This window comes from Electrophorus electricus, chromosome 7, assembly GCF_013358815.1.
Source record: "Electrophorus electricus isolate fEleEle1 chromosome 7, fEleEle1.pri, whole genome shotgun sequence".
NCBI classification, from domain to species: Eukaryota; Metazoa; Chordata; class Actinopteri; order Gymnotiformes; family Gymnotidae; genus Electrophorus; species Electrophorus electricus.
This window is the reverse complement of record NC_049541.1, coordinates 2,235,792-2,261,333: the sequence shown is the minus strand read 5'-3', so window position 1 is coordinate 2,261,333 and position 25,542 is coordinate 2,235,792. Positions and strand designations below refer to the sequence as shown.

General features: G+C 43.9%; 1 protein-coding gene and 1 long non-coding RNA gene across 2 annotated transcripts; one reads left to right on the top strand and one right to left on the bottom strand.

The window, feature by feature from the left end:
- Nucleotides 1-734: 734 nt before the first annotated feature.
- Nucleotides 735-23,812, bottom strand: LOC113581928. Its single transcript, XR_003411111.2, has 4 exons — nt 23,513-23,812; nt 21,415-21,473; nt 21,226-21,292; nt 735-1,199 (listed from the first exon to the last, which is right to left on the bottom strand). It is a non-coding gene; the product is annotated as an uncharacterized LOC113581928 (long non-coding RNA).
- Nucleotides 8,983-19,690, top strand: LOC113581934 (neurturin). Its single transcript, XM_035527818.1, has 3 exons — nt 8,983-9,043; nt 18,231-18,531; nt 19,242-19,690. Exons 2-3 carry the CDS (start codon nt 18,258-18,260, stop codon nt 19,688-19,690), a joined length of 723 nt encoding a protein of 240 aa, XP_035383711.1. The 5' UTR covers nt 8,983-9,043; nt 18,231-18,257.
- Nucleotides 23,813-25,542: the final 1,730 nt, after the last annotated feature.

Sequence of the window (25,542 nt, the reverse complement as noted above, 5' to 3'; positions counted from 1 at the left end):
AAGTTGAGCAAGATCTCTCTCCCTCCCCTCTTATGAAATCTGACAATATCTTGGCTGTCTGGATGTCTATTAATAAATCAAAGACAGAGAGAGAAAGAGTAGCTAAATAATACTTAGGGCAGGCTCTCTCTCTCTCTCTCTCTGTGTGTGTGTGTGTGTGTGTGTGTGTGTGTGTGTGTGTGTGTGAGAGACAGTGTTGCTGTATGCGTGCTTGTTTTGGAATTGTACTCCTGATGAGTATACTATGAAGTGAATTCATACAGTGATTGATTCATGAAATTTAGACAGTTATAAGTTTGACTTCAGAACCAAGCACCAGGCTCACCTGCGTTTACCGAGGGCCACTGAACCTCTGGCTGAAACAGTCACCCAGTACACATGCTTAATTTTCAGCATTTATATTTGTCATTTCCTTTCCTCTTACAAAGCACAAAGGGCAAAGCCCTGGACAGAGGAGCCATAACACAGCCCGGTATCTGTGAGAGTCTCTAATACCACCGTAAACACATCGGGTCTCAAATGACTGAACAGAAATAAACAGAAAATGTAAAAAAACAAAAAACCTGGAGAAAGGGGGGGGGGGGGGGTGGGTGCTTGTTCCACATGCCTGGATGTGACCTTTAACCTCAGCAGGAAAAGGCCAATGCTCTACTCAGAAGCTGTAATGTAGGTGACTGCACAACTAATGCACTGATGACTCATCAACACCAACACACACACACAAAAACAAACACTACCTCATATACATTTATTATGTACTTTGTCAAAAATATACATGTATCTGCTATATGTCACTAATCCTAAACCTAAAACTGGCCTTAACTTTAACATCGGTAATCAGAAATCAATTATTTGGCATGTTCAGTTTTCAAAAATAAAACATGTTGCTTTTGTATAAAGTTAGGTTCTCCCTGTTTTGCTCTGTTCGAAAACAAGCCCCCCCCCCAAAAACGACAGAAATGCACCAAAACACAGTAATTACACAAGTTGCTAGTAATGTCCTGCTCCTGTTTCCTTATATAGCTGTTATTAGTGCTTGAATACAGCTGTTCTAATGAACAAATGAATGTGGGTGTTCTGGCTTGCACTGAGCACCTGGCACTTTGTCAGACACTACAAGCAGTTATCTAAGTGACGCAGATGCATACGATCTCCAGGATGAGCGATATCTTCTGGTTTGTGTCACGCTACTTGCAAGCCTAGGAAGGAAAAGATGCTAAAATTAGTTATTTTTCTCCCCCTGTATTTTTGCTTGCTCGTACTGCACACTGACCGGATTGCGTACCTCTTGACACTCTCATAGTCATAGTGGAAAAGAGATAATGAACCTGCTTGTCTCGTCATCATAAACACACGGAGCACCCAGAAGAGCCAGGAGGCTCCAGGAGGGCGTGCGTGGAACACCACGGGCCCATCCTTGGGTGAGATGAAGTCTGAGGCTATAGGCTGGGCTCCCAGAGCAGAGCTGAGCTGAAATGCACGTGTTCTGTTTGACAAAACAGTCGAAGATCGGACTCGTCAGGGCTTTGGACGGGTGACTTGTGAACGACTGCGTTTTATATACGCGGAGATGAGCGGAAGGTGCCGAATCTTTAGCCAGGAACATGCTGTGTTTAGCAGGGATGTTTGTGACTGTGCAGTCTTATGTATGCTGGTGTCCTGAGTGCTGGGACACCACCACATGCTAACCTACCCTGATGATCCTCCACCATACTGCAGCCATGACCTGAGAGGAGGGTGATGGAGTCACAGCATCCAACTTTTGAAATTCAACATTTGTATGATGTAAATCAAGAATTGCGAAATAAATTTTTTTCCTACTTGTAAGCCCAGAAAGTGTCTGTCGCTGTGCAGAATGTCGGGCAGTGGTGTTTAAGGAATTCGCAGCAAACAAAGCAATAGCCTTTGCAGAAATGAGTCTTTTCAGCTTGCTGTAAATAGGCTGCTCTATTCTGAACACGTACCATTGCAGAACGTTATTGCCACACATTACCTGGATGAAATCTCAGTCTGTTATGACTTGGCACATTTGCTTCAATCAAAAGGTGCAGGCTCCTTATTAGTTCCTAAAATAAGGAAATCTACCTCAGGGGGAAGAGCCTTTTCCTCTAATCATTCCAAGATTATTGCAAGCTATGGAACAACCTTCCTGTCAGCGTTCAGGACTCAGACACCTATTTAAGGCTAGGCTGACAGCCTATTTGTTTGTCATTTTTGTAAATCCCTCTTTAAGGTGTAGATCTGGGGTTCACAGATATTGAGAGTTATGGGAAAGTGGGATGATCTGATGCTGACACTTCACCTCAGGTTTGTTGGCTGGGAGCAGCGGAGTGCAGATATTCCAGGGAGCCCTCATACATGTGTTTCCTCCTGGCTCGGTCCTTTCAGCTGTGTCCACCACTGCATTACATTACATACCCCTATTTTACACACTGTAGTACCTGACCACACCAATAATCTATCCTCTGTTTCTGAAGAAGTACCTCTACTCCTGTGATATTGTTGCTGAGTCTTGACCCATCTCTAGTATTGCAGCTACTCCACACCTCGAGCCCCTCCCCCATGTTGGGGCTCCCCCCCCCCACACTTCTCTGCTACCTTGGTCCTCCTTTCTCTTCCCCAGAACATCCAGAAGGATCTAATTGGAGTGGACTCCACTAGGGTTAATATCAGACAGCTGTTCTTGAGTCGGTCCTGCACTGGATGGGTTTCAGACAACCTTACACTTGTCAAATCCAAGCAAAGACTTGTAGAAACTTCCAGAACACAATTATGGTGTCTGGTATTATCCAGTGAGGGATGGGCTCCCCTTTGAGTGGTTCCTCTCAAGGTTTCTTCTTCATGTTCTTAGGGAGCTTTTTCTTGCCACTGGTTTGCTCACTGGGGGCTTGGACCAAACGTCTGTAAAGTTGCTTTGTAACAATGGCTGTTGTAAAATGTACTATATAAATAAATCTGACTTGTTTTTTAACATGTGGTGCCACTGCAAATATAATGTTCAGTCTAGAACAGAATCTGGCTGCTTATGTCTTAAGATGAACTAGTTGAACACCATGATTCTATTTTTTTTTGTATGTACTCTTGGCATTAACATGTGGGCTGTGTGAGTGTCCAATATTCAAAGTGATTAAAACGTACACACACACACACACACACACACACACACACACACACACAGACACACACACAAGCATGGTTAAGCTCACTCAGAGTTTGGTCAGAGTGCATTTACACCAAGCAGATATTTGATTTGATTTCTGAGTGTGTCCAGTTCCACGGATGGACAGGTTTTTCTTTTATATCTGGGATGAATGGGCACTTCCTGTTAATATGGCCCAGACTTGCATGTTAACGTATGAAGTAAAAGAGTCGGCTTAAAAACTCTCATTGTTTAAAAACTCAAACTGCCTACATCATTTAACAGTGATGTCACTTTTCATAATGATTTAAGAAAAATGACTTTTGACACATGGATATTTGAGATATGGCTGGTTGTCACATTCTCTTCAGACAATAAAAACACAGTAAACACACAAAAAACCCCACAAAAAACACAGTAAAATCAAATCCTACTAAAACATCTCTCTAAACCCAGGAGTCCACTGTAACCTTGTATTTACTAAAATCAGTTTTTCTGTTAGTAAGAGGTATTGGGCAGTTTGGGCAAAAATGTAAAGTGCTTCCTGTGATTATAAAATACACAAGAATCTATTTGCATAATAAATTATTGCATTAGCAAAATGATCATTTGAACTTAAATTTATGATTTGATCTTAAATTTACATTCGACAAGCAAACCCCTGACAACTAAACTTGGAGGTAGGCGGAGACTCAATTACATTCTGTTGCACTGTTATATACTTTTATTAGCAGTAACATCTCAGAATGAATATTTAAGTAATATTACACGAAAGGGAGTGTTTACCATGCAGCAGTGCTCATTTGTATCATGGTACAGTACATGAGAATGACTGATTTGTGTGAGTGTTTTTTAGAATGGTCAGTGCAGATTCATTCAATGCTGTTATCAAAATAATTTAAAATGTTAATCACAGAAATTTGATCGCTATTAAAGGGCATCCAGCATGCGCTTGTCCAACTTAGCTGCCCTGGTGAAGGATCTGCCTTAAGGTGTTACCACTACATTACAATTTAACAACTGTGGAGGTGTACGTGTGTGTGTGTGTGAGTGAATGCGTGCGTGCGTGTATGTGTGCACGTGTGCATGCGTGCGAGTGTGCGTACGTGTGTGCACACACTTGCACACTGCAACAACTGAACAGTCTCAGGTACTTTCAGAAAATCTCTTGATTACCTGTTGTTTTTATTTTGTGATGTAAACCACTTTGAGTTCATTATTATTATTATTATTAGTAGTAGTAGTATTATTAGTATTACTGTTATTACTATTATTATTGTTTTATTATATATTCCAATATATTGGCATAATTTCTCATTTTTCCCCTAAACTAAATAACTAAATAACTAGATAATTAGATAATTAGCCTGGACATCTAAACATACTAGCACTAGAAGTAAAAGCACTTTATTACACAAAGGGTTTGTCAGGAAAGACAAGAATAAACAATTACAAGACATGCAGAAAAGCTAGCAAGAAATGTCAGGTATGCTTATAATTCAAACGTTTTGAAGGACCCTTCAAATGAACATTTTTCGGGCAGCCTTACATATATGTGCAGCATGAGATGAACTCAGCACTCCACAGACGAGAAACACTTCCACGAAATGGCAGCCACATGAATACAACCCTATCCTTGAAGATAACACTGAAACACTCCTACCTTGTTTATTGTTGTGTAATTTTCACTGGAACTGTCTTCCAAAGAACCAGCTCAGAAGCCAGAAGTCAGATGATAACACCCAGTTACGTATAACTGCATTGAGTCATGGGCTATACTTTTGTGTCCTTCACCAAATGCTGTCAAGTCACTACAAACACTTTTTAGAACAGGTCTGCTGAGAGTATACCAGCGAGCTCCGACACCCAGCCAGCTTCTAGTTATTTTCTTTATATTCTTGATACGTGATATTCTTTATTTTCTATAGTTATTATCTCCCCACACTGAAAAAACACACAAAATCCCCTTCAGGTCCCTGCGCCGTGCATAGCCTTATCCAGTCGGGGACAGGGGTTGATCAAACATGCGCCTGCATCGCTCTGCTGGCTCTGAGTGGAAGCACGATGCTTTGATGTTTTCTCGCTGGAAATCTAAGCAGTGTTGCAGTGGTGCTACGTGTTTTCCGGGGCTCGACAGTTCTGGATGTAACCCTACAAAGACTTCCCTCAATTTATTTCCTCCTGGATCATAAAAGTATTTCTGTGCTTGCTTTGTTATTTTAATACCCAAAGAAAATTGAAAGTCACGAAACTAAACTCCTCATTTCCTAAAAACTTATTCTTGTGTATGACGGGATCCTGTGAAGAGCCAGTAATGTTTCTCGTGTGACAGAGATGTGCCCCCAGTCTGGCAGGACTGAAGGACCTGAGTGGCCAGAGAAGGCCAGAGTGGCCAATCACTAAGTACTAGGTATATCAATGCAGGGGTGCATCATATCAGACAAGCTTGAGAAATCCTGGACACAATCCAGCACTTATAGGCTTACAAGATGCAGGTGGGAACAGCACATGCCGACAGGCACAGTCGGCTGGCAGGGATCACATACGGTGATACGTGCGCGAGGAGTATGGCAGGACACCTCCTTCCCAAACTGGTGGAACCGCGGAGAGTGGCAGAAGATCCAGAGAGATTCGTGGCCAAAGAACTGATACAGGATCAGGGGTGAGAAGCGGAAAAGAGGAGCACTAGTATACGTGACGGTGATGTCCAAAGGCAGGGAAATGAGAAGATGGAGAAATAGCAGGACTGAAGAGGCATGTAAGGCACTCACAGCGGCAGAGAGGCACTGAGGCTGCAGTAGCCCTTAAGATGGTTGGGTGGCTCTAACAGATATTATAAGAATGGCAACATTATTCTCAGTCCTTCCTATAAGTGTCTGTGTGCTTTGGAGTCACATGTTGAGTGTTTTGCTATTGTAACAGATGTTTATTTAATGTTCTGTTTTCTTTCTATAAGTTTATGATGACAAGATAAACATTTCATACTGGGAAATCTAAGGATGTAAATAGATTGGTAAATGTGGCTTATTCAGTGTAGAAAAGGGCTTACTGTAAGAGGAGAAGCATTTTCCACATCAGAAAGCTCCGAGAACATTCGCATATTCATGTGTTAAGGCTCCCAGTAAGTATTTATTTTGACTGAGACACAATTTAATCCTTTGCTGAAACAGACTAAACCAACCTTCTTTTCCCAGTTTCTCAGAAAATAACTTTTTGTTTCATCCTCAAGCATTCATTCAAGGTTTTTCTTTAATTTAGCTGCTATGTTATCCGATGTTTCTGAGTTTATTTTTCTACATGTAATGAACACAGTTTTCAAATTTTCTTTAGAACTTCTGTGAATACTTTCGAAGGCCACATGGTTTGGACCTTCTATTTTACACCCATCTTGTAAAAAGTGGTGTAGGACTGGTTTGGAAAAAAGAATTACTTGAGAAGTCTTTCATCATTTAAACACTAACAATAACTATTCTTTCATTTTATAGGTCAGCCTTATTATTGTTATCGCAATTAATCCATAGCATTATTCATGTAATATCAAATTCTATAATAAATGTCAGAAATGTAGAAATAGTTGAAAAAAAGAACTATGAGTGAATATGAGTGTGAGCCAAAACAGACACATTCTATATATATATATATATATATATATATATATATATATATATATATATATAGATAGAGAGAGAGAGAGAGAGAGAGAGAGAGAGAGAGAGAGAGCAGCTATTTTGTCATAGTTGGATGCATGTGGTTTATCGTTTCACTTTTGATTCAAGGCTAATCAGGTTTGACGTGATTCAACACACACATGACTGTAAAGGTAAAAACTGCCTATCCACATACTGCCTACAGCACTGAGCTATCTAGTTTATACATGCGAAGGAACAAAGCTAACAAAGGTTAAAAAGAATGGCTCCTTTACCCACCAGCCTTAGTGCTGGGAGTTAAGGAGTAACGTGCACATGTGCAAGAGCCTTAACTCTCGTCTTACACATGAAAGGTGCTCGATGTTCAGGTACCAGAGACGCTCTCTTCCTGTTTGGCGCTGAGCCCTGCCTCTGCGTAGCAGCTCAGAAAACCTCGGCGACTGGTGTCGTGCTCAGACCTTTCACACTGGAGTCAGGTATTTATTTATTCTGAAGATTAGGGGGCTGGATGAACGCCCGTGAGCCTTCCATCTGTTGGCCATTAACTCCTTTTAACACACCCAATATTCACATTGTTTCAAAAGGAATATCAACATCTTTCATTCTCTCTCTTCTTGTATTATCTGTGTCATTCGCTCAATTTCTCACCTTCTTTTTTTTTTCCTGACCAGCTTCTCCTGCGGTTTATGTTGTCAGCCTGTGAAATGTTTTGGTTTGGAATGTTTCAGCGCCGAAGGCCATGTGTGCAGCAGCACTCGGGCCTTGCACAACAGCCGCGAGGCATGCGAGTTCTGCACGTCTCCAGCCGAGAGCTCAACACGGACCCCCACAGCCCAACAGTGCTGGTGGGTCACAGGGCAGGTCCCAGTGTGGGAGCTTCTAAAACATGACACGGACCGCCAGGTACAGCGGGGGTGGTAATAGAAGACTGGTTAGCATCCCCATCCACCCCCATGCCCTACCTACTGCCCCTGCTCCAACCTCAGCTTCCGCTTCATGTCCTGCTCGACAGAGGTGTGTCAGGAGCGCTGCCACATGCGATTAGTGAGACAACAGTAATCTGAGCCAGTTTGCGAGCACTGCGCTGTCTGAGGAGGAGCCTGAAATAGGGAGGAGAGAGAGAGAGAGCGCGCGAGAGAGAGAGAGAGAGAGAGAGAGAGAGCGCGAGAGAGAGAGCGAAAGACAGAATGCAACCAGGAGGAGCACACAGACATGTTCAACGCCGTTCTTTAACTGAAACATACTCAGATATTCACAGAGGCTCACATCCTACCCTGCGAAGGCGTCCACCATGCGGGAGGACGGCCAGGACGGCTCAGGGTCTTCACTCGGACGTGTGTAAGTTAGGCCTTCACAGAAAGGTGGTGCCTTCAATCTTTTGGCTTGGTCTAATTTTTTGCATTTTTCAGTGTTTCAAAATTCGATGATGTCTTCTACACGCCAACTTTATACAGACATAGAGGCTGAATTTGATGCTGGCAACTTTAGCAATGGCCAAACTAATAGTAACTAATCGTAATCGTGACAATTGATTTCTCTTACAGATAATTGAAATGCATTAAGATTTGGTTTATCTGGGACACAGGGAAGGATGCAACTAAGACCGATGACTCTGTTCTTTCATGTTTAGTTGCAGACCTGCTGTTTCCCAGGTTCAATCTGACCTTATATTCTTGTTTCAGGTCTAAAGAAAAAAAAGACCATGACCTGGATGTCAAGAAGATATCGTGATTTCTTACGCTGAGCGCTACGAGCCGCACGTTGATCTTCTCAAGATTACCACACCCCAGTCTTCTAGCCCTGGATTTAAATGGCTGTCTGCAGCAAAGGATGAGGAAAGTGCTCACCTACTTCTAGCATATCCTAACTGTGAAAGATGCGAGCACTAAGAAAAGGCCTGGAACTGGACTCTGTAAGAAGATAGCAGCTCAGCAGTGAGTCATCTGGACAGAAAAACCCAGCCCGAATCAACCTAGCCCAGTCAAGACCAGTCCAGCCCGACTCAACCTAGCCCAGTGAAGACCCTCCCAGCTGAGTCCATCCCATCTTATCTGGGAGGTTTTCCCTTTCCAAGCACATGGACATAGGAGGTTGGGGGGGGGGTGCACCCTGTCATCTCCGATCCTGGATCCCTGTCATCTCATCATCTCCGATCCTGGTTCCCTGTACACCAGTAGGGATTTCTGCACCCCACCTCTTGTCTGTGGTCAGCTGGACACAACGCTAGCCTGATAAGTCCCACTTAGCCGGGCGCACGGTAAGGACACATCTCCCTTTGTTAGTGTAAGCCTCTGCTTCCAGGCCTGTGGGTTAAACAACACAGACAGCTGTGACTTTCTGGGATGCTTCAGAGCACCTAAACACATGCAATGCTAACATGTTCCCACTTTAGAGTTTTAAAAACAACGTAGCCAGAGATCTCTCAAATGAACGTGAACTGATGGTCTGATGTAGGTTTGTGGCTTTTACAATATTTATCTCTCTAGAGGATGTGATTTGGGGATTGTTGTGGAAAACAAAACTGTGAACCATGGACTTATGAATAATATATGATGGTTTCTATTCAGTCTACGCTTGATGGTTTTTGCAAAGGGCTGTAGGCTAAAATCCCTGTAGAGATTTCCCTTCTTGCTCCTTCCTGTGAGCCTTCAACCTGTGAACTTTTGACTACAAAGCATAAATGATTGGTATGGCATCTGAAAGGAATGAAGAGATTTAAATTTACACTGAAGTCTTTAAGTCAGTGACTTTAATCTGTTTATTCAATGGTGTTAATCTGCATGGTGCAGACGAGGAGAGATGACTGTTAGTCTGTCGTATGTCATTCCTACAGCCAATTTGTGGGGCTTCACTCTGCAGTTCTGCAGTCCGCTCAGAGTGACAGATGTCCTGTTAGTCTTACTCAGAGCACACCGGAGCCTTTCCTGGAGGTACCAGAGGCTAAGCCTGTATTGTCCACTCAACTCCCATAACCTGGATGGCAAAACCTCCATGGCAGCTTGTAAAACTGGGCCAGTTTTCCAGCATGTTTTCCAAGCATGACAGTGCTGCTCTCTGACTCCTGCAGACGAGTCAGACTGAAGGGCTCACGATTTGTTTTCTCTGCCTTCCTTGTGCCGACATGCTCCGAGGAGTTGCATTCAAATCCTGTCAAGCCGTAATCAGTGGGGCTTTTTTAAACCACCACCACACACATCAAAACGCTAAAGTTTGGACATTTCGTTTAGAAAAGCTATGAATTTCTCGTCACTGATCCTGTCAAAATTCTGCACACCTAGAAGATGAAGGGCATAAAGACATGTGTGGCAAAGGAACCAGATGGAGGAAAAAATCTATTTGATTGTCTGTTTACCTGTTTATTTAAAATGCAATGTGTATTAAAAAAAGAAAAAACAAACAAAAAGCCCTGCTCATAGCCACACACCACTGCATTCAATATATATATATATATATATATACACACACATATATATATACACACACACACACACACACACACACACACACACACACACAAACACGTGTGTGTGTGTGTGTGTGTTTTTTTCCAAGTGTTTATCATCTGAGCAATAGACTCCCAGATCTCCCCTCTGCGCACCCGGGACTCCATTAGTGACAGATGTTGTGGGTGTCCTATGCAGGCAGCTTGTTAACAAGCACGCAGTGTAATGACAGCGAATCCCTGTCACAGCCTAGATGGACGCAGGAATCAAACGTCCTGTGTGAGGCATTTTCCGGACTTTATGGCTTTGAAGGTGAGGCGTGGGCAGCGTCAACACTGATCGCTGAGTGACGCGACGAGGTTGCGGAGCGTCTGCGTGCTTCGTGTCGAATGGAAAGCACGGCACTCTGTTACTGTGTTAACACGCAATACATGACCAAGTTGCAAATGGCTGCCGGTGCTGCTAAGATTTCGCCCCCCACATAACAAGCCAGGTGACGCCGAGTAGTGTAAACAGTACACAGTAACTGCGGCGTTGCCTACTGTCACCTCCAGAGAATGACACCTACATAATATGGCATTTAAAATTCTAAAAATAAGGAAATACAGCTGTCGGTCAGTATAGCAGAAACTGGCCACCTTTCACCTTCAGGACCTGCTGGTAAAGGCCTCAGCCACACTGTTGTCGAACTTTCACCTCGTTGAGTAACCCCTTGAAAGCAGCATGACAGCAGAGTGTTCCATTCCGAGCTATCAGCAGATATCTTCCTGCAAAATTCCCTCATCAGCGTGTTCCCATGAATGCCACTCACTAGATGCAGTCTATGGCGTGATGCGATCATTGCGGTGATACGTACCCTGGGATTTGCCGTTCGAATTACCATAAGACAGTTTTTACAGTTCACGGAGTGCAGGTGTAAGTTTGACCTACGGTGCAGGTGCTCTGTGTGGTGTAGTGTGAAAGGTTAACATCTACTTCCTGAAAAGATGTGTGCAGAGATGATGACTTCAGTCCATGTCCTTCAAATGGAAATGGGTTTGGTAGGACTTGTAGAATGGCAGCTAGACAGTGTGGCAGCATGTTACTGTCTAATGTCTAACGCTCCTTATTCTTAGTATTTTAGTATCGGCAAAGTGGCAGTAAAATATATTAGTTTCTTAATGTCACTTAAAGTAAGCATGCATAGTATTATATAGTATTATAGACTATATTCAGTATTATATAGTATTATAGACTATATTCAGTATTATATAGCATTATGTAGTATTATAGACTATATTCAGTATTATATAGCATTATGTAGTATTATAGACTATATTTAGTATTATATAGTATTATGTAGTATTATAGACTATATTCAGTATTATATAGTATTATGTACTATATTCAGTATTATATAGTATAATATACTATATTCAGTATTATATAGTATTATGTAGTATTATAGACTATATACAGTATTATATAGCTTAACTAGTGGATATACACAGCAGCACAGGATCCATGCCAAGACGTGCTTTGAGAAAATAAATGTAGGTATAGGTCTATAGACTTAGACTTCAGCAGGACTAAGACCTAGTCTATAGCCTCAGTGAACTGAGGAGAAATTTTTTCTCTTAAAGTTTAACCATGGGAGTGTGATCTTTTAAACTCCAGTTTGTTTACGTTTACATTTTATTTTTGCATTTATAGCATCTGGCAGACGGCCGTGTCCAGACTAGTCTATATCAAATGCACATCTTTATGGTAGCATCGCTAGGTTAGAGCCAGGTACACCAACACAGTGCAAAGCATAAGTGCTCGTTTAAGTGCTCACTGACGAAGATGTGAGTGTTTAGTCTTTGCTGGAAGACAACTGGAGCCTAGGCTGTACAGACGCCCATGTAAGTTCCTGGGTGCCAGGATGGAGCAGAGTTTTTCTGTAGGTCTTCATTGTATCTGTATGGAAAGCAGTTTTGTACAGCAACAGGCTTGACTTTAGTTAGGTGGGAGCTGGCATTGTAGATCATGTCTGTGCTTTCTAGATAATGTGATTAGGTTGTGATTGACAAAAATCAGACCTAAACATTAGAGCCCACGCTCTCTTTTGTAGCTATGACTACGGATGCGTGCTGGAGAAGAGCGTGTTGACAGTTGAACTGTCCTCTCCTTCATCTCACAGGAACCACCGTGAATGAATAATAAGACTCCGTGCTTCTGGCATACGAAACACAAGTTAACATATAATTCAAGCAATATGGGTCAAGTCTACAAACATCACCCTGTTATTATGTGTCCAGCATGTTGGGCTTAAAAGCTCCAACTCTCTTCTGTGCGAGAAGGTGCGTTGTGATGGTTAGCATATGTGGGCGTTCTGCGTGTGTGTGCGCAGTGGGTTGGCGTTGGAGCCCCTGCTTCCACACACCGAGACAGAGCCGGGCTCAGGTATCGGCCCACGTGGTTGCGGATCAGGCTGGCTAATCCTGTGATCGTTGGGAGTGGGCAGTTTACACCCCTCCCCGCTGCCGTTTGGACTTTTCCATACTTCAGGAGGGGGTTTGCCGCACGGACAGGCCAGCCGATCAACTGGGCTCAGCGTTCTCAGTTCTTTACAGAATGAAAAAAAAGAAAGAACAAAACATAGACTTGTTGGTAATTTCTGTTTTGTATTTATAGACTTGAGATGGTCTCCAGAAGATGATTAACCTACTGGGCAACTGAGGGCATGTGTTCAGGCAGTATTATTTCAAACATATTCACCACTTTCACGAATACCTGGGCAGCGGTGGGAACAGGACAGTGATCTAAATGGCAAATGTCAGTAGTTAGTCTTCAGGGTATATTTTGTACTGGAGGTACAGGACCACAGGTCAACTCTCTACCAGGTCAACATCTGCGATGACGACACTACCTTGTCATGCACTACTGCTGTGCTGAGAAAGGTCCGTCTCTGAAAGAACATCCAGACAGCAGTGCTGTGGTTGGGAAATGACACGCGATGAACAAGGTAGAGGGCAGCTGAGCTGACAAATTGATATGGACTACAGTTTTATAAAATGCCTATGGAAGATAACTGTAGCTACTGAAGTGGGTGTACATGCAAAGTACCCTTCTTAAATGCAGCATGCATGCATACATGCACACACACACACGCCACAGGTCAGTGGGTTTGAGCTGGCAGTATGCCAATGCGCTGGTCCACCATACCCGGTCCGTGGCCCGTGCAGAGATGGCACAATGCAACAGGGGCAGCCAAGCTCCTGTGCCCACCAGCCACAGCCAAGCCCCAGCGGGGTACTTTACACAGCCCCATGAATCAAGCCCTGTTTGTTCTGGAATATTCTTCACGGCCAGGCCGCAAGCGCTCACACTGTTTTGATGGGCCCGAATGAAATATGCCACCCATGTGTTCGTGCAGGCTGCTTTTTTTTTTTGGCTTACATTTTTAAAAACCTTTCTCTCGCCCCCACTTGGGAAAGTGGCGCTCTTTGTCAAGGCCCCTGTGCCGGACAGGCGCACGCAGCGACGGGACGGAGAAGGGAACTGCAGCTAAGAGGTTACAGGAATGAGCCACTGGGAAGAAGCAAAAGTGGGTGAAAGCGAAGGCGATTATGGAAAAGCTGGCAATACTACTGAGCACGTTCGGTGTGTTCTGTATGCAGACCTGGGGGAAAATGAGGGCGACACTCGGAGGGTGAGATGTATGGTATGAGCATAGTGCCAGCGTTTGGGGTTGAACCCTCTAGAGTTCACCCATTGTGTTACCATGACTGCAGGCGTTCTGTAGGCATGTACCGTATGGAAAAGCTTAGTCCTGAATAGCACACAGTCAAAATGCACTGTACAAAACCCAGACAAGGTGACTGAATCACTCTTGACGTTCGAAACGTGCTGAATTTTTTCCCTTTTTTTGGGGGGGGGGGGGGGGGGTTGCAAGCTGCAAGTATACTCAGTACTAAACAGCATCAAAACACAAGCTTAAGCATTTGCAACCAGGCTACTGGGCTTACAACAGTATTGCTTAGGACAGGTATTAGCGAATTAGGAAAAGTGCCACCAGAAAGCGGTTCTACGTAGATCTGTACACATCACCCAAGTGGACCTACAACCATCCACGTAGATCTGTACAGATCATGCAGTAGATCTACAACCCTCCACGTAGATCTCTACAGATCACATAGTGGCTCTACAACCATCCACGTAGAGCTCCACAAATCACTTATGGCATTACTACTATGCATCTGTCAAAAAACAACCTTCAGTGAGCTGAAAAGGCTCGGATGCACTGGTCGTAATGTTTGTACCCTGTAAAACCTTCTAAGGTCAGTGATTTTGATTTTCTGAGAAGTACAACTCTCTCTGTGTGTGTTTCAGGGATCAAATAGCATATTTAAATGTTTAGGTCAAATGAGGATAAAATATAATATTATTCTCAACACAGTTTGCGTATATGTATACCAGTTAAAGTCAGGCACAGTGCCAAAACTCTTGTTGATACCAGCAGTCTGCACAACAGCATGACACATGCTCACCAGAAAGGAACCTAACGACAGATGGATCGTAGCAGTAATCCCAACGTCCTTTTCATATTCAACTTGCGGTGAGCACAGCACACGTTCATACACACATGCATATCCAAAGAGGCAAACATGGACTCATCTAAGCACAGTGGGTGTACATTTGGGAGAATTTCAACTTGGAACCTTCTCAAGCACAGAAAGAAGTTGTTGTGCTTATCTTACATGTTATGACTTAATCTGACTGAGATGAAAATATTTGTGCATATTTCCTGTATGTCTCTGGCACACTCATATACAACATAGTCTACATCTGTGCATAAGGAATTATGAGTCACTGAGCACTGTGTTAAGTACAACAGATCACTAGGGTAGGTGTCTGTCAGAATTTGTATCATTCACGTTATGTGAAACGCTTCCCTTAAACTTCACACTCTCTCTTTATTAGGTTCACCTCTCTTACAGGTGTGTTTTGTAAGTGTATAATTTCACAATTTATTCCACAATTTATAAGTGCACAATTCCTCTTCTGTTGGTATTCACAGTGCGTCGGCTACCCTCCACCCCGTGCTCCGTTTCTGACCTCAGGACAGCTGAACAAAAATATTTGGGTGCTGGTCCATTCTCAAAATCGAATTAACAACAACATAACAGTGGCGTGGATGGAGTGTATTCAGTGCCGCGGTGTCGTTGGGGGTGTTGTGTGTCACCGTCACTGCCGAGTTGAAAGCGGTTCTCCACCCAAACACGTTCAATAAACAGCAGATGGTGAAACACAAGCCGAGCATGGCCTCCGGTGGGCTGTGGAGTCCAACTCTACGCCTGCAAGGTGTTTCGAATAAGCAGGCTGGTGGGCGCGTGTGAAACCAGCCGCCGGTTCGTAACACGCGTTTCCTCTGATGTGGCAGAAGTGCCGCAGATGTGTCAAAGATCGGCGGGAAGCGTGCTGGTGGAAATCTGCGTCTCGTTACCACTACGGACACATCAACTCCAGCCCAGGTTTTCAGGCCAGAGGAATATTGGAACAGACAGGAACAGGGAGCCTTCTGAACTCTGTGTATAGTGTAATGACACTGAGAAGAGTAACAACATACTTGTAACTCTGGAGCTAAAAGGTTGTTCTGTCTTCCCTGTTAAAAACGTCTGTAAGGGTAGTACTAGATTGACAAACTTCAGCCAGATTTTGGATGGTTGTATTTGAAGTGCCGTCTCTCCCGATCCAGAGGACCCAGATTACTGTGATTCTGATGTTTTGAGAACTTGACCATCTGAAGGTCAAGGTCACAGTTAACATACGATCCTCAAATAGTCTGTTTCTTGACTTTGTACATAAGATGACGTGGTTAAATAACGCTTCATAATAATCTACAGCCAATTTCACTTGGTCATGACTTAAGGGAAATGCTTCTTCTCGCAGCCACGCTGACAATTTGTGTATCTAAAGCTGTTAATATCAGCTCTAATAATGAATATATAAACATGCATTAAAACTAACTGCCCAGAATGTGCAGTCTACTGCATCAGACAGTGAAATCGTGCTTTAAAGGTGGATGGCAGCAATTCATCCTAATAGGGCAATTAATCATTCTAAGATCAGTGTTTGATTATTAATCCTGCAATTAGATAATGATTTAGGGTGATGGAACAGGAAAGCTGGTTGCCAGTTTAATATGGTGTAATGAGAACGCAACAGTGCAATAATAGAAGACGTTTATTGACCTAGAATTTAAGCCAGAAAAAGATTATTACACAATCTGGATTAATGAGGATTTAGTTGCAGAGACTTAAGTGTTTGGCTGCACAAGCAAACAGTGATATAATAATTTATTATCATCTGTGGGAAATGTCGAGAGAATCAAAGCCTGCCAAAAAAAATACCACACTTTGTCATTCTCAGAAATGACAAAAGAAGTTATAATTTGGATGAATCACATTGTAACAAATCCAAAACACACAGAAGAGGTGATACAAAAGGAACAAACATTGGCGCATGCGCCTAACAAAGTGAGATAAGGGTCTCACCACATTCAGTCCAAGACAGAGCAGTCTGGGTCAGGTTTTGTCCTCTTACTAGGAATGAGACATGCGGCAGACATTCATCAATAAGAGCATTCATGTTGCGTGGTAAAATAAGACAGAATGCTACGGTTTCAGGTGACGGTTATAGAGTGGGATGTCAAAGCATAAGGCTGCTTCTTGGGGAGGCTATAAAGATGTGAAAGAATTTAGCTGCTTATCAGACAGTACATGCTGTCCATAAACTGTACGAAAGCATAAAAAACCCAAAACTTAGATAATGACAGCCATGCTGCACTAGGACTACGTTTGGGATTACTGCTCACACTGCCCATCCATCTCTGACCAGCGCCACAGCTGTAAGAATGCCATCTGTCCCAGAGTCTAGCACCCAGCGTGGGTGCCAGAATGCTTTTTAGTCTGGATTTGTCCTTAGTTACTGCCTATCTGCTGTTTCCTGATCTGGGAAAATGTTTTCTTCCTGCCGTCCCTCAAAGACAGAAGCTACCATATGCAGGAGGTGGGGGAGGACCTACCATATGTACTGTATTCTTTAACTGGAAGATAAAATTAGACTTGTCTGATATTATCCTGTGAAGAGAGATCATGCTGAGATGCCAGACATCTGCAGAGGCACGTTACAACTGAGGATGCAGGAAATCCAGTGACTCTAGCAGGACAGGTGCGGTTGAGGGAGTTTAATGAATAATGAGTGTCTTCTGTAATACTGTGTCCTTAAGTCACAGGCAGACACACATGTACATGTGCACACATGTGCATCACGTGAACAGGAAGGCGGGGCCTGTTTTTCACGCCAAATCTGCTCCCACTCACTCAACAGCTTCAGGTTGGGACCGTACTGGGTTGCCACTTTCACAACTCCTGAGTGTTTGGACATGCTTGTAAGCAGTGATGTGGGGGCCACCAGCAGATGTTCTACGCCCTCTGCAGATCCAGAAGAAGAGAGGCACGTCACTCAAAAATGCCAAAAAATGTCAAGGAGAAGGAGAAACAGAAAGAAACGTTCCTTTCATTCGCCTAAAGCAAACAGTGAGGTTTTTAGCGGCAATGAATAGAGAGACAAGGATGAAGGGAAGAGGCTCCAGAGTACCTACAGAGATCCCCAGAAGAGTGACTCATTTCCTAAGAATAAACAGCAAGCAGCAAATGCAGTGCTGTCACATGTTTAGAGTGGGAACTGAACAAGCTCCGCTTTAGTGAAAATCAAAACATTCGCTCCACGGCAGCTTGACAGCGTTCACTCCTTCTGCCATTATGGAACTGCTGATAAAATCTTAGGTAGTGGCAAGAAAGCTCTTGCATAAACAACTCCAGGTCTCTCTACAGTTCCAAAAGCTACAGAATTCCTGGGCACCTGAGTGCCATTAGCTGATACCTTCTGGCAGGAACTGGTTTGACTGTGTTGCTGGGGCTGTATCCAATGATGCCTGAGTTGACCGTCTCTGCTCTTCTTCCCACTGTTTTGCAGAGTTTCAATGCTCCAACCCATTCTAAGATGAAGTTATGGAAAGCGGTCAGTCCCGCCCTCCTCATTAGTATCATCGCTGTACTGCTCCTGCTCACCCGAACCATGCAACCTGCAGGGTCCACCTACCCCCAGACACCGGCCGGGTCTGCGAGTTTGGTACCGACGTCATCACCATCACCATCACCATCGCTATCATCATCATCATCATCATCATCACCACCGCTACCATCCCTGCTCAGAACAAGGGGTCTTCGGCGGGTGGAGCGAGCGACAGAGGGCATGGGCTCCCTCCTGACAAAGTGTAAGTCCCACAGCCCACGGCGTCCCGTAGCGACAGGCCAACGGGGATTAGGCGCTGTGTGGACAGACTGGCGGGCAGGATTAGTGCGGCGCTCTGTGGTCAGCGCCGTTTTGTTTACACCACACACACGTCACACCTGATGTGTCGCAGGAGTCAAGGCTTAACAAGCTAATCAGAAAAGGAAAAATTCTGTACTCCTACAGCATTCTGCCAACTATAAACTAAAGGTAAACTCTTAACAGCAGTGGAAGTTTCATGGTTTGTGTTCAAAAAAGGCCAGGCAGCACTCGTACACGTTCGGGGGGCCAGTGGGAAATGGGCTTGCACGGAGTTCACATGAGCTCACTATTAGCGTGTCTCTCTGTGGTTCTAAATAATTTTAATGTCTGTGATCTAATAAATATACACTCGACTGACATACCTAAATCTAAATGTGCCTCGGCCTAAAAAAGAAGCAGAAATAAGGGATCAGTGAAAGGCCGTTATGTGAAAGCATTTTAAAGGGAGACATAATCTCACTTTATTACCCTGCAAATCAGAAGCGCTCAGTTCAGGCCAGGACTACAGACACTGCAGAACACAGGCATGGTGAGGAAGAGTTTTTAAAAGGTACACGACCGAACAAGGAGCCTTTGTCTTTTCTGTTTGCTTCACTACCCATCTGAAAATGGTTGTTTACGGAATGTGTGTGGTTTGTTTTTTTCTTACAGTGTCCTACCTGTTCCAGAGTTTCACCGAAGGCAAGGTGCAGAGGGTCATCGGGACGTTGGTGGAGCGGCAGGGCGTGTCGGCGAGCAGGCGGGGCCGACGAACAAGACGGGCGAGGAAGGAACCGCGAGCTTGCTCGCTGCACGAGGTGCAGCTGACGGTGACCGAGCTAGGCCTCGGCTATGACAGCGACGAGACCGTGAGCTTCCGCTACTGCAGTGGCTGGTGTGATGGCCGCCGCCGCAACTATGACCTGGTGATGGAGCACGTGCGTCTGGGCGAGGCGTCCCGCAGGAGGGCCGGAAGGAGGGGCAGGGCCAAGGCGGAGCCAGCGCACCACGGCCCTTGCTGCCGGCCAATCAAGTACGAGAAGAAGATGTCGTTCTTCGACAACAATGAAAGGTTCTTTACCATCAAGAATGTGTCAGCCAAGGAGTGTGGCTGTGTGTGATGTCACAGGGAAGGGAAAAGGGGGCGTGGCTCCTGAGAGACCAGCCAACATGGCCCCGGGAACCATGGAATTCTCCGAAGGAGGGAGATGTGCAAACACCATGGTGCAGCTAAACGGCGCCATAGTAACAGTTCAGGCTTGGGAGGGAGACAATAGTCATCTCCACGGTAACAGTGCAGGCTTGAGAGAGAGAGAGAGAGAGAGAGAGAGAGAGAGAGAGAGAGAGAGAGAGAGACAACAGTCATCTCCACGGTAACAGTGCAGGCTTGAGAGAGAGAGACAACAGTCATCTCCACAGCAACAGCGGAAGCTTAACATCATAACCATGAAGGTTGACTCCATATATGTCCTAATGGAAACCAAACAAGCTATAAACAGGAAGGTGGTGTCCGCGATGCTTTGGTAGTGTGGCAGATCGGCAGATTACTGGATATTTATGACCACTTACAGTTTGTGGGTCACTGCAGAACATTACATTGAGAGAAAGTTGACAATTTTGGCCTTAAGTGAAAAAAGGCCATTTCGATTTATTTGCTAAGACCTGGACCCCTGCATTCCAGTGGAGACAGGACACCGGCTAAGTGATAACTGTGTCTGCAGTGGACTTCAAATCACTCACTTCCACATGGACTGAGCTTTACTAGGTCTGAAGCAGCATACAGGACTGTCTCTTCCCATGTGTGCATGGGTGCTATCTGAACAGTGAAGGATGAACACAACTACCTCATTGATTTTTTTGGTGCGAGAATTATATATGCAATGAATCTCATTCCCCCACCCATTCTAAACTGTTCACCGATACCAATCAGTGAAAACACACACACGCGTGCATCGTCTCAGTTCAGATACTTTAAATAACTACGTGGACTGACACTTAAAAGAACACCCATTAAATCACAAAGTCCTTAAAGCTTTGCCAAAATTGGTCTGATAAGAATCCTGTTCTCTACAAGAGTTCATTTCTGAAGTGGGAAAAAGGGATGAACTATGTAGATTTTTGCCTGTCTCAAAGGGAACATACCAGACTGTGCAGGTCATTGTGACATGTTTGGAAAGTGTTATATAAAAATATCATTCTGCCTGTTAAATCTGTGATAACGGTAAGGACACATATGCCCATCAATGGGCTTTGTATGTAAGCAAGACCTGTTAAAAGTACAGAGGCAGATGTATATAAAACTTTGTAAACTTTTATAAAATGCTAAGTCACGAGAAAAGTACAGCCATATAGTTCAGACTGCCTCACAAAGGCATTAGACAACATGAGTGTTTCTGTTACAAAACAGAATATAGATTGCTTATTCTTTAAAAGGTTAAATGCAAACTGTTTGTTCCTAATCCTTAAAGATTACATTGTAGTACACCCAAGGGGTTAATCTGGTCTGAGTCAAACAGCCTTGAGGCATGTGTGTGTGCTGGGTTGTGTGAGATTTTGTAGCCCACATCCTGTTAACATCTAAATCGATCAAAGTCAGAAATGGCTGTATCTCCACGACCAGGATCACCCAGAACACTTACAGAACGTCCACACTTACTTTTCCCAGTTCCAGACAAACTTACTCAGTCACCGCAGGCTTCTGGGTTGCCAAGGTGATTGTGGAACTATGGTAAAATAGGAAAAGGACAACTTTGCCGTTAAGAACAAAAACATGGAACGAGATTGGAGGCAGACTCAGAACCACTGAGCCCTGAAAGCAGCCTGCCTTCAAATGTGATAGACGTACCTGATGGAGCCAGAAGCAGCGGTGGGGTTGGGTAGGGGGTGCCTGGTAGCCAGACTTACCTACGGGACAACAAACACACATGACCCTGAGTCTCTGTATGCGTGAAGCTTCCACTTCAACAATCGTCCAGTAAAGCTTCGTCCACACCCGCTGATGAGACATTGTGGACAGACACGTCACCGAGCAGGCGGCACCCTGTCTTGCCCACATTTTTGCAGGAATAAGTGCAAAAAGGTTTCTGAACATTTGTGTGAGATATTCTGGAGAATTCTACTTCAGCAGAACAAAACTGTTACTTAAGGAGGAATGATGCAATATGATTTCACTATTCTTTTAATTAAGTCACATTATATAGATAATATATACAGTATATGTTAATATTTAAAGTATTCTTTCTCAAAAAGTGCTTAATCAAAGAGGAATAGATTCTTTTTGTTGTAACTGTCAATGAAACACTACGTTTGTCTTCCTCGTGTGCTAAGAATCAGTCATATTTTTCATTGCATTCCACGTAATGCAAAAATGAAAGAGGCGGGGCCACGTGTGAGCACGCACCGTCTCGTCTCACGTTTATGGCAGCGCTGGTGTTCGTGTTCTCATACCAACAGCAGGAATGTTGATGCAGTGCATCTTTGTTGTGAGTAATCAGTATTTATTAGGCAACGGTGTGCATATTTATTTAGATAAATTAGATTGACTAATTTAGATTTAGTCAAGAGGAAAGCAAAGACTTATTTATTTAAGAAAAAAAAAAAAACCGACACAAAAACATAATGCGGAAAAAAACCGTGCCAACATGGAACTTCTAACTAATACATCGTTCTTACGTAAGTGCTGAATAAACACTCTGCTTCACAAATAAGGCGACGTTGATTATTTACCTTCCATCTACAGCCTGAGTGTGGTGCCTCTCTTCCTGTTTCATCTAAAATACAAGACTTGCAGACCACAGACGAAGGGAAGACAACTCCAATGACAACATAAACATGACGAAAAATAATTGGGTGAGTGAGCACACCTACCCCGAGTAAACATCGCTTAGCTCTTCAAAACTGATGAAGATAATCTGTGAAGAGGCTTTTTGCTTGGGGGTGGAGCAGGCCCTAGAGCTTGTGTGAATCCAGATGCATTAGTGGACATTGCGATGGCGTTATGGAAAAACCAAAAACTCCATCTTGTGATGCTTATGTTAACAGACGCCATATCTCTTTTAATCTCCTCAAGATCTTCACTTAAATAAAACCAGTGTTCAGTGGAGAAAATGTTTTCAAGTGTGGCCAAAAGGCGTTCATCAGTCAACCGTGAGATGAGTTCAGACAAAAGGAAACTTACACATTCAAAAACAAAGTACTACAACCTGTTCACAATTTTTTGTTGGAACACATCTGTAAATAAAAGAACTGCCCTTCTAATAAACATTTACCTAAGTGAGGAAACTATGTCTGATCGAAGTCTTTTGCTTGCATTATGTAATTTAAACCTATCTAAATGTAACTTATGGGGTCCCTCTACTTTATAAGAATAACACAGACGACCCATTGAATTTTACAGAAACCTGGACATATTTTAGACAGTCGAGACAGAGTAAACAACTCGCTGTAAATAATTCCGAGGAAAGCATTCCAGACCCTAACTGCGAATAGTTTGGGCGATTGTGTCCTCGTTCTCCGCACACACGAAACCAATTATTAGCGCCTCAAATGGTTGCAGTAACAAGTATCAGTCACAACAACTGTATTAAAAACCTGAATTATTACGAGTGCCGTAGCTGACTGGCATTATTTTAACCAGAAGCAGATTGGGATATTAGTCCACTACAAACATATTTGGTACCTTAACAATTATTTTGTATAAACTGTCAAAACACAAATCTGCTTTGAACTTGTGTTTTTAGTGTCAGGCCTGATTATCTACTGTTCCATACATGAAAGTGTTTTTGGCAGCCTGCAAGCTCCCTCATCCATGATCATGTACCAGAGTGCACACAATCACTCACCAATTTATTCTCGCGTTCACCACGTATTTGTGGCCATTGCATTAAATAGCACAATTTTCTAATTTGAACATTTCAATCAATCGTTGGATAGTGAACACCTACCGATAAGCGCATGTGTGGGTCTGACGGAGAGCCGGGCACGAATGACAGACGTCGACATGTCCAACTCAAACTCCATATGTTTCGTATAACGTTTAGTAGAAATGTTTTTGTTTGGTTGTTTGTTTGGGGGGGGGATTTTTATTGCGCGTTGTAGAGGAGATATACTTCTGTGATTTGCGCATTTACTGGTTGTGTGCCCTGGATACCACCGGCTACTGGAACCTGGTTTACTCGCCTTGCTGCGCAGGACATTAGCCTCCTGTTGGATATGCACTCTTCCAAAAAAGTCTTCCAATACTACCGCGTTAGCATGCAGAAACACGACTCGTGATATTTTTACTACAGACAACTACACACTGCAACTTTGCACTGTGTGGCCTTGTCAAGGAAGACACGAGCCGCGACGTACAACATGAGTCCGTGCGCATGCCAGAGAGTTTAAGCCCTGTTGTTTCCCCGTTGTTCCACGGTGCGTTTGGCTCGTCTCCACACTTATCCGGTAACACCATTTACGTTTTAGTTTCCAAGCCAACAGAGCCTGCGGCGGCTGCACTTCCATGTTTGCTCAGGTGGATCCTTTACTCCCGTGCCAACTTCAAACCCCCCGGCGTGCAAAGCTGCGAGCCACAGTGGCTCCCGAGGGACGTTATAGACTTAATCGGGGCTGCTTCGTTTTGCCAAACTGCGTACCGGAAAAGAAAAGGGTTGTAATCCATGTGTAAGTTCCCCCAGATCCACTGCTCTGGGACACACAGGACGGCAGATGTAGTAGAGGGTCTGAGGCAGCGCTGTCTGAGCAAGGAGGCAAGACGTGCCGACGTGCGCAAAGTCTAATGACCCACTTTAACGTTACAGATGCGTCCCTCTCTCATTGCTGGAAATGAAATATTGCAGCGGTGTGAACGGCACTTGGGACGGAAGACGGTTTTTGACAATACTGCCGTTCTCCCGTCACTTGCAGGGTATGATGGACAATGACGGCAGTAAGTCTGAACCTGCGAGACCTGCAGGAGGGGGTTGGAGACATATGGCGTGTGTCGGAAAGGGAAAGACCAAGCAGATGTTCGCGATGATGGACAAGTACAGCATCGGTACTGTTGACTTCAAAGAGTTTCTGGAAAACTAAGGTTAAGAGATCAGAAAGAAGTAACAGTACAGTGCTTACACGTGTGGCAACGCGTGATCTACTAGTGTCTACTGTAGGCTTAATATAAACCACGTTAGTTTATGTGAAACATGCGATCAGCGAGGAAAGCGTTGTCTTTCCAACGGCCAGTTTCTGCATTTAGACACCCACACAAGAATATTCTCATAGTCCAAACACAGACAATTCTGTTCTTACTGTTTACAACCAAGAGCACGGCCAGTTGTGTCAGCAGACCAGGGTGTTATCTCTGCGTTACCGGATGTTCCCAGTCTCCCATGTCCAGCGCCAGGACGCAGATGATCACACAGGCCTTCCAGAAGAAAGATGGAGAAATATCGGCCAAACGGTCTCTAATCACACCGATACCTGTGAGAAGATTCTAGCTCTGACAGGTTCATTTAAAAGCTACAGAAATACTAAGACAGAGTTTGCCGACCAATAGTTAATAATATCGAACTTAATCCACGCGTATCTTTTCGTCACCATGATGTAAGCTGTAACCGCCACACGTCGGGAAACTGTCCTGCATCAGTGAAGTACGTTAACTGGAAAGTAGCGCCTAAAGTCCTCTGGCGCACTTTTACGCAGCACGCATTAAACAGTAAACTATGCTCAGAGTGCCTTCGTAACAGCAACCGGTTTATGCACACTTTAGGAATTTAAGACCAGCACCTTAAAACCCCAAAGTTAGTCACATTTCTCTGTGTGCAAGAGAACGTAGGGCTTCTTGCTATTTGTATGATTGTAATAAAGGATTATTTTCAACTATTTGCTAATGTCTTTCCAATAATTGAAACCTGACACCCTCTGGTGGACAGTGAGAAAACCCCACCACACTACACCATCCACACATCAAACACACTAAGCCTGGATATCTGTATGG

Excerpts from the sequence above, each read along its gene's own strand:
- LOC113581934 (XM_035527818.1), top strand. The coding sequence starts at position 18,258 with ATGAAGTTATGGAAAGCGGTCAGTCCCGCCCTCCTCATTAGTATCATC. Across the intron at positions 18,532-19,241 it reads GGGCTCCCTCCTGACAAAGT|TGTCCTACCTGTTCCAGAGT; the intron begins GTAAGTCCCACA and ends TTTTTCTTACAG.